At 36.1% G+C, this 10391-nt stretch overlaps 1 protein-coding gene across 3 annotated transcripts in view; it reads left to right on the plus strand.

Moving 5' to 3' along the window:
* The window catches only part of ripor2 (RHO family interacting cell polarization regulator 2), an 87783-nt gene extending 77923 nt beyond the window's left edge, over positions 1-9860 (plus strand). For 2 of the 3 annotated variants that reach the window (XM_031903254.1, XM_031903255.1), the window contains 3 exons: positions 377-460; positions 4082-4172; positions 5937-9860. In XM_031903254.1, the coding sequence (XP_031759114.1) occupies positions 377-460; positions 4082-4172; positions 5937-6037 (276 nt within the window). In that variant the 3' untranslated portion in view covers positions 6038-9860. 3 annotated transcript variants of the gene reach the window in all.
* Positions 9861-10391: the final 531 nt, after the last annotated feature.

The following is a 10391-nucleotide window of genomic DNA, read 5'->3' on the forward strand; positions in this document are numbered from 1 at the left end:
TTTAGCGCGTCTATGTGTTTGTGAATCATGCGTTAGTATTATTTCTGAGCAAGAATTAACGCAATGCGTTAAAATTAACGCCTTGCGATCATGTGTTATTTAGCGCATGCGATATGCGACTTAACGCATGTGATAATACTTTTAACGCAAAAAAGCATGCGATAACGTTTATCGCGCTTTAGTGAATCAACCCTATGGTCTTTTGTAAAAAATATATGTCCACAGCTAAACTTTATCTGTCCATGTACAGGCATGTGAGAGGCACGTGATAGGTGTATAGTGTACATGCTCAAAAGCATTTGGAGAAGCTTAGATCATGGTGGCAAGTAATGCATTGACAATTATTAATTAAAAATATTCCCTTTTGCTTTTCCAGGCTCTATTATATTACTGCAAGGCATTAACTCACTCTAAAGCTCCTCTGCAAAAGGCAGCATGCATGGCTCTCCGTTGCCTTCAGGTCAGTGTTATTTAGTCAAAAAATCTAAAGTAGCAAGGCATGACAGAATGCTTTACTTAACACATTTTAAGCATTGTTGAATAAGAGAAGTAACTTAAGAGAACTGAATAGCAAACATTTAAGGCAATAATTATACTCAAATGAACATTTTATTTATAAAAATGGGAACCTTGTAAAACTGTCAGCTCTATGTAAATGTTTCCATACATTTTTCTCAAAGCATTTATTACTGTTTGTGGACTGACAGGGAGGAGAATGACATATTGAATTTGACTGCAGAGGGAAAGGACTAAAGAGTCATAATTTCAGCTGTCTTGACAGTTAGGCAAGCAATGCAGTAAAGCAGTGGGAAAAACAAACAGAAACCTAGTTTTTATAGCAAGAAGAGGTATTAGTTACTGAAAGAGGGTGGTTATACGGTCAATTTCAGTGGAGATTACTCAGTTGTTCAGTTATGTGTGATTTACGGAATGAAATGACTAAACTGGCTGGAGAGGGACATTACAATATTCAAGTAAGAAATTCAAGGTAGTTCAAAACCTGTAAATATTGTATTGAAATATAAAAGGAAAAGAGGTCAAACAAATAAAAAATGTGATAAACTTTAGGACAACATAATAGATAGTACAAAATAATACATTCACTTATTTATGATACAGCAAGGGGAACACATAATTTGTGCCATCTGAATTGAGCACAATTGTTGTAGATTTCATACACACTAGCACAGTGGTCCCCAACCAGTGGCTCGTGAGCAACATGTTGCTCTCCAACCCCTTGGATGTTGCTCCCAGTGGCCCCAAAGCAGGTGTTTATTTTTGAATTCATGTCTTGGAGGCAAGTTTTGGTTGCATAAAAACCAGATGTACTGCCAAACAGAACTTTATGTAGGCTGCCAGTCCATATAGGGTCTATCAAATAGCCAATAACAGCCCTTATTTGGCACCCCAGGAACATGTTTTATGCTTGTGTTGCTCCCCAAGTCTTTTTACAGTTGAATGTGGCTCACGGGTATAAAAAGTTGGGGATCCCTGCACTAGCATATCTTCATTGTAGCTACTGTACCATGTGCCTGATTATAAAAAAAAGCTGCAAATTTTGTGCACACATCCCTAAACCAGTCTCACGTACTTTATTTAGTACAGTAAGTGCAACTGCATTGTAATTCTGGGTGAAATGTTCCACTGTGGATAAAACACATGGAGGATAGCACTTTTTTTGCAGATCTTCATGCCAGTCACCCACTAAATTTGCCTCTTTGCACAGCTATGTATAAAATTAAATTAAAAAAACGAGTACCTAATATTTTAAACAGTACAGCTAATTATTCTTGTTATTGCTATAAACGAGTGCTAAAAGTGAATGTGTGTTGAGTAGTAGAATTTGTTTCTGAACAAGTTATTTTTGTATTACAAAAAATATTATGACAAAAAGTAGCAATGTGATGGCAAATATAATCAGCAATCAAAACAAAGGTAAGGCATGTAATGAAGTCACATACAATTACTTTAATGCTCTAGGCAATTTCCCCTATGTAGGATTACAGTGCAACTGAAAGAATGGAGTAAAGATCGTGGGAAACCAGCCTTGAGGTGCTGGATGTGAATTTCTGAAATTGTTCAAAGGTGCAGCTCTGTCTCATTATGCATATTACCCAGCAACCACTTATATAGAAAATGCCACAAAACTGATGAAAAATATAACCTTGTTACCTGCACCTAAAAGTTGCTGTCATTCTTTATATCCTTCAGAGACTAGAACAAAAACAACTTATCTTTCCAGTCTATTTATATGTGGTTTTCTGGTCTGGGTTGGACTTTTATTTACCAATAAAGCGCAACTACTGAACACTGTCAACTGAGGTCTATGGTATGAGCCACAGGCCAAGTGTTTTATATGGGTCATGGCAATCCAATAGCCTCATAAACAGGGGATACATGATCATAAGTTTTCATGGGTCACACAAGTGATGGCAACAGGCAGCGTTTATAACTGATGACTCAATTATCCCTGCTTTTGTGTACCATATATATATATTTAAAAATAAAGAAAAATATGCAGTAGTCTTCCATGGCCCATGTTCCCCTTTTGATGGAATTATTAGGCCCAACGGCCAAGCAACCAAATACTCTGGGCATTCTCGTTTTGCCCAATGGCACATTAACAGCTAATATGGTCTTAAGGCAAAACAATGGGTTCAGAACTACTAACACAAAAGAGCAAATTGCTAGGGTTCATGTTTGCTATTAGTCCAAACTCAAAAGATAGTACTTATAAGACGGAATGGTTGTGACACATAGGCCAGATTCCTGCACAACCGACCAGTAACCCTAAATAATGATCAGAGCACCCTTGAAGATGCTTTGGTTTGATCAGTATAGATCTGTAGTTTCGAACTGACCCTTCTTATGTTGCGCATCAGTTCATATGACAGTTCGGTTTTTCGAAAAAAATGTGCTTGTTGCGGTCAGCAAAAATGGAGACAGACATCTCAAGATGCTCTTCTATGAGAAACTTGCATTTAGCAGAAAAAAATGTCTTGTTTCCATACAAGAGATAAATCACTGGAAAGAATAATAAATGCCCCAAAAAATTCTAATTGTTTGGTAGAGCAGAAAAAAATGAAAAAGGCTTAGAAATATTTTTTAAATTAAAAAACTTAAAGTAAACTTGTTCCTCAAGTACATAAATGAAAAAGTTTTAGAAATGTTTATTTTATATTAAACTTGTTCTTAAAGTACAGAAACTTTAAGAACAAGTTTGTGTAATACATTGTGTAAAAACGCTAATTTCAGAGAGCAGAGATTCCATTTATCCTACTATTTACACACCCAAACCAAGGCATGTTTTCCAGTCATCAGTTTTCTGCTTCCATAGCTGTATAGCCATTCTCAAAGCCATCTGTGTTTAGTTGGCACAAATTAGACACATTCAAAAGCTAAGAGTTCATGCCATTTTCAGTTAACGTTTTTTGGCTTATCTTGATTGCCAAATCAAAGGCTCCAATTTTGTTAGGTATTTATTCCTTGGCTCAGTTTTTCTTTTGTCTGCCGCTTTACCAGACCAGGTGGTGATGACAAGTATCCACAAGACACTTGTAAAATTATCTGCAAACTGTTGCTGTATTTTGTTAGCATAAAGAAATCCATCCTGTGGGTATAACAGGCACCGTCACTCTGGGCCATGCATTCCAAATACAAACTGATTGTAAAATTTTTCTAGTCTCACATTACTGATCTTATGTTATATATATGTTATATATTTGAGGTTTTTAGAATAATTTAGGAAAAATTGCTCCACAAACATCATCTTCCATTACTGACTGAAATACTTTGCTGCATGGCATTTGGTTTTGTTATATCACAATGTAGTGGAGTTACTTAATGTAATTATTGAGTTTATTTAATATGAGATCTAAGTATATACACATCAAAATTTCCCCATTGTAACTGAAAAATTATAATGCTAATAAATCAGTCATGTTAAGACTACTAATCTTACCTTTAGTCCAGTATATGCATTCTTGAATATGAGTCTTGAAAACTAATTAATATTAACTATATTTCATATATGATTAACTGCTAAACTCAGTATATTTATTCATTTTTTTTTGCCTTTTAGGCTACAGAAAGTATTAAAATGCTTGTTACTCTATGTCATTCAGATGATGAAGGAATTAGGAAAGTTGCCTCAGAAACATTATTATCGCTTGGTAAGTTAATTTAAACATTTTACAAAGGGAGATAGATCAGCTATTCATATTGTTAAGTGATTCATTAAATATTCACCTGGGAAATCCAGAGGGATTTCTAGTTAGTGCAATAGTTTCCCAGTTTTACCTAACAAATTGAACCCATCAAACTCCAGGAAAACAAATCCAGGAAAGAAAAAAACACAGCTCGTCTATATGGGAACATGAGAAACACTGTGCTGCTGAGCTTACTCCACTTCTTACTCACATCTTCTACTCTTCGCTGGCTTCTGGAAGTTTTCCCTCTTTGTTCAAACAGGCCTGTGTCAAGCCTATCGGCTGCATTTGATATGTTCAACCACTCCCTCCTGATGCAAATTCTGCATTTGATTGGTATCCCTAGTCAGGCTGCATCCTGGATCTATTCTTACCTCTATAACTGATCCTTTGCTGTCTCCTATGCAAACAAAACCTCATCTCCAGTTCCACTTAAATATCATCTGTATGCTGATAAAATCCAAATTTATTTTTCGACCCCTTCATTAACAGTTGAAACTGAGTCTCAAATCTCTACCTCCTAGTTATCTCCAATTGGATGAACCAACGCCACCTCAAACTGAACCTAACAAAAACTGAACTAATGATATTTCCGTCTAAGCCTGGTCCTACCCCTCCCTTTACTATCTCTATCGATGGCACGCTTTGTTTGGGGGTGATCTTTGACTCCTGTCTCTCCTTCTCTGACCATATTAACACCACTCTCAAAACCTGTCACTTTTTCTTACACAATATTGACAAAATCTGTCCCTTACTTTCTACTGCAACAGCTAGGCTGCTCATACATGCTCTCATCCTATCCCGACTTGACTACTGTCACCTGCTACTAACCGGCCTCCCTAATGCACCAAACCCCCGAACCCACCCTGAAGGATTCGGCCGAATCCCGAACCAAATCCTAATTAGCATATGCTGATTATGATCGAAAGGGGTTAAAAAAAATTTTTCACTGACAATTTAACCCTTTCAGAATTCTAATTAGCATACACTAATTTATGCTAATTAGGATTCGGCCAAAGCTGAATCCTTAAAAAAAAGCCGGGATTCAGTGCATCCCTAATATTAAGTACTGCTGCCAAAATTCTCTTCCTTTAGTCCAGGCCCCTCCCCTGCTAAAGTCCTTATCGTGGCTTCCCATTAAACAAAGAATATCTTACAAACTCCTTCACTTAACCTTCAAAGCCCTCCATTCCTCTGCTCCTCACTACATCTCTTCCCTCGTGTCTCTGTACGTTCCTGGTGACTCCTCTGTTCCTTTACAGAGCATTATTAAAGTATTAATCTACAGTGCTGTGTACATAAGTAGCGTTTCATAAATAAAGACATACATCCATAGAAGAAGTGTGTAAATTTCAGAAAAACATAAAATTCCGGGATGTAAAATTGTGGTTCTACTATAGATGCTTTTATTAAAGAACATGAATGTGTAAATTTAGAAGAATGTAATGAGCAGTCAAACACCATCGCTCCTTATTTCTAATACCCCTCCAAATTATTAATCCCCAATGGAAATTGCAAGCAGAGGGTAATTCATTTGGGATAACTGTTTTCACCACTGAAAAATGTTAAGTATTAAGTTTGGTATTTTTGTATAGAAGAGTTCCTTTCCTTAAACCCCATAGAAAGAAACTAAGCTCATATGCACATTTCTGTGCCTAGTCAGTAGCCCCTGTGACAGCAAGCAATTGTGTATGTAGTTTATAACTTTTCTTTTTTATCTACATCAAGGAGAAGATGGGCAACTTGCATATGAAAAACTTGATAAAGCGCTCAAGGAGATTTCCTGTGAAGGAGATCACCAAGCAGCTGCTGTCGCCACTGCCTTTTAGAAACCTAATGACGTTATAAAAGTTGACAGTATTAAGAACTGTATTTGCAGGCATCAAGAACAAAGTCAGGCAAAAAAAAACATTTTTAATACATAATGGTAACATTTATTGACTTTGATATGGAAACTTTGGAGGAAAGCTTCAGGATTGGGAACTTATCAAAAAGTTTACTCCGCTTGACCGTTTAGTAATCACGTTCCTTGGCTGCATCACAATTCAAATGAACCTTGGAGAAATGGATCACTATTACTTCTGGAAAAATAGGATATTATGGGCCATATTTATGTATTATTAATTTAATAGATCTGTTTGTTGGTAACACCATGGTAAGTGCTATTCCTCCCAGTAACTTACCTGTAGAAACGTGTCCAATAATGCACAGCCTCGAACACAAACCTTTTCTGTCTTCAGAATAATACCTATCTAGACCTCTGAAGCATCACATACCTTAAGGAAACCCTACCGGTTCTATTATCAGAACCATATCTCTGCTGTATATAAAATATGATGTTGCATAACTGAATTTATAATACATGGATCAACTAGTAGTTAGGCAGGTTATATATAGGCATTATGGTTGAACGTGATGGACGTATGTCTTTTTTCAACCCAACTTACTATGTTACTATGTAGTCTGTAGTAAATAACAGTTAAATAACCATTTTTATTCAGGTTATGGTGATACACAGTAGACACTCATATTGTGACAATGTAAACATACATGATCTGTGCTTAAATCTAGTACAGAAATAGTACATGGAGTTGGGTGTTTTCACCACCACGTACAAGTGAGTATCCACCCACAGAAATTTGCCAATCTGAATTCATGGGCAACTGTTATTCACTTTCGCCATAATGACCATTATGTCCTTATTTTTTACAGAAAATTATGAAACATTGCATTTGCCATATGATTCTGTATGTCTGATAGATTGATAATACCTGATGTTCTAATACTACATAATGCTTCTCTGTTGATGTCACTTGAGCATATTGAATCTAAGGATTTGTAAAAAACAATTTTGCCACCAAAGGAACTCTCCCTTCCTGGGACACTTCCCCCATGTATATACATGCACTCCTATTTCTCAGTATAGTCTTGCTTTGTTTGTGAAGTAATGAGTACTGAATACAGTATATACATTGTACCTAAAATGTGAGTAGCCGATGCCTAAAAGTTATATATTTGATTTAGATACACAATCAAATACCCTTTCACATAATCACAACCAATATCTTTGTAAACATGGGTTTCACATACATATTTTGATGACTTATTTTACTAATCCATTTCATTGAATCTATATGCTTGGTGAATGGTTTCCCATGAAACCTTATTTTCCATGTAATGTTATATCATAAAAGAAAGATTTAATTGGCAAATACAAGCTCTTATTTGAAGATTCAAGTTTGATTTCAATCGTCCACAATTTTAAAGCGTTTTGATATTTTGGGTTTGAATTTGGTGTGGCTTAAAATGTAGGGTTCAGGCAAGTTTGAATTCTGCATAAAGCGCAAGGATTTTATAAAATCCTGGATTGGGTGCATCGATAAAGATTTGATAATGATTTTCTTTTACCCCAAGTTGCTTTTTGCTGCATCATCCTGGAATCAAGGCATTAAAAAAATCATTTTATAAATCTGGTTAATCACTTCATTTACTATGCTACACTTTTATATCAGCACATGCGGAATGCTATGTACAAAATGGGCAGTAATGAAGTGTGGGCTGAGCTATAAAATCCCAGATAAAGTAGAGAACGCTTGTGGTGTGCCTTTTTTGGGGGGTTTACTGGAATGTTTACATAAATGGAGCTACATGAAGCAATTCTAACCTAGCACAGATTCACTGCTAACTATATAATGCTTAATTAACTCAACCTATTCATAGTGTGTCATTTAGTCTTATATATAAGTGGCCTTATGAAATCAGTCAGTTGGGTACAGTAACATTAGTTACATAAGAAATAACACATGCTTGCCCTAAAGTAAAAATTGTATTTTCTTTTATCAGGCCTAGCTCATTTTTCCTTTACGAGTTACTGAAAGTTCTGAATTAAATGATCTTTTAAGTGATACTCTTTAACAGTAGCCTGTAAATAGCCTTTTAGATGAATGCATTTTATAAAATGTTTTTATGTAAATAAATTATTTGGATTATACTATTACATTACTGATGAAAGCACTTCAATGCTATAACCCATTGTGTGCCATCAGCTGACTCTTTACGCCATTTTGGAAACAAACATGCTGTATAGATCTAACAGTCGACCGGAAAAAATAGAATCTATAGGATCGGCCCTATTCTATGTTTTATGGCACTTAGTTAAGCAAAAGTTTTTTCTAAAAACCTGAAAATATTTATATATAAATACCTAGATATTGTTAAATGTGTTTACAGAATTTAGCCTTATCTGCTTTAAGATAAAATTGTATTAACTGTAATTCTTAAAAATGCACTGTTTTGTATCTTCATTATGTTTCCATTGATTCAGGGATTTTCAAGTGTTTCTATAGTATGATGTAATTTTAATGTAAATATTATTCAGCCCACCTGTCATCTACACATGACAGTAAGAGGGAGTGAGTGCTTCTTATGCGAGAGCAGTGCCCTTGAAAAATCAGAATCCTTTGATAGCTACATCAGGTTCTCGCACCTTGAATCTAGAACAAATGGTTTTAGTACTTTTGATTTGTCTAGGAATAACTGAAGTGCTGTTAAGTCCAGTATGTGCACAGTCAGCAGGGTATCAGCTTAGTTTGCTGCTTAGAATACAATGTTAGGCTAAATTTAGAATACAAAGGCTTTAAAATGCCTGGGTACATAAATTAAAGACTTACAGATCCATGAAGCTATGGACTTGCAAATACTGCGATTAATGTGGAAACAACAACTGCGTTTGCAAGTCTTTATAGTCCTTAAAGGAGAAGGAAAAGCTAGTAAAGAGTTAATCTCAAGCTGCAGGCATACCTTCAGTTGTCTCAATAGTGCCCTTAAGTCTCCCGATATTAAGCCAAACAGGAAGAAAAAACGCTGAGCTATGTAAAGAAAGATCCCATAATGCCTCACTCCTGCACAGAGACCAAGACCAGCTCCTGATTAAGCGCATGCGCACTTAACATACACTGTGAGCACGCTTTGAATCTCACAAGCAGGAGAGGCTCACGTCTAGGGGGAAGGGAGAAAATTTGCGCATTTCCTTGTGCGGTGCCATGTTGGACTAATTTAAATATCCAACATGGCAACCACAATAGGGGAAATATAGCTTTTATGAAAGTCAGAGTGTGCAGGCGATATACAAGCTATCAGGTAAAAAAAAATGTAGCGATCAGCTACAAGGACATGAGGCCTTTCTAGTTATGGGGTTGCACTTTTAACCCTTTCCTTCTCCTTTAATATGCACATACCAATATTAATATATTCCAGTATTTTTCACAGATGTTAATGAGTAGGAAGCAAAAATGTGTATTTGTTTACTAGCACTAGCATAATAAACATTGTTTTAGATTCTTACAGTAAGTAAAACAAATACTGCTCTGACCTATTGCTTCTCAAGGATTGGTCAGTTGTGTGCTAGTTGTTAGCTAATTAGCCAAAACAAACACTTGGAGGTCCTGGTATTCTGCAGTTCTGAGTAAATGAGGACCATTCCAGCCCCCAGATGAACAAATTCCAGCCAGTGTCTTGTACTTTTGCATGAGATGGTTCTTACCTTGTTGGACTGGCCTGTGCTATTGTGCCTTCTTTAGATTTGCTGTATTTAAACTAAGCCTGGTTCCATTGTGTAAAAGTAACAATAAAGATTATTTTTGAACTACTACATTTAGCTGTACATTGTATCATTAAGTTACAACTTTAAAAGGTTGTATTTAAAAGCTTTAAAATGGGAAAGCTAAATGAAAGAATGGCATTACACAAGAGTTTGCAACTGTAAGGTTTAGAGGAACATTCATTTGCTGAAGATAATGGTTAACTACTGCATGGTATGCCAGTGTGTGTGCGCACGCAAGAGACATGTCCTTACCATGCATTTTGGGATTTGCAGTCCATTCAAAATGTAACTCCGTCTGGTGGGACCATGTCCAGGCAAAGTGTTGCCAACGGACAAGGTCCATGTCACCTACCAGACTTGAGGGTATATTTATCATACCCTGTAAAAAGTGGATTGAAACATTACTGGTGATATTGCTCATAGAAAAGTAATGCATCTGATTGGCTGCTAACTGTTAAAATCTAATTTCCCTGTGCAACACCAGTAACGCTTCACTCTACTTGACACAGCATGATAAATATACCCCTAGGTGTGTAGACCGGCAGAATGTGCTTTAAAGCTTAAGCTTTTACTTTAGTTAT

Source organism: Xenopus tropicalis, chromosome 6 (assembly GCF_000004195.4).
Source record: "Xenopus tropicalis strain Nigerian chromosome 6, UCB_Xtro_10.0, whole genome shotgun sequence".
Classification (NCBI taxonomy): domain Eukaryota; kingdom Metazoa; phylum Chordata; class Amphibia; order Anura; family Pipidae; genus Xenopus; species Xenopus tropicalis.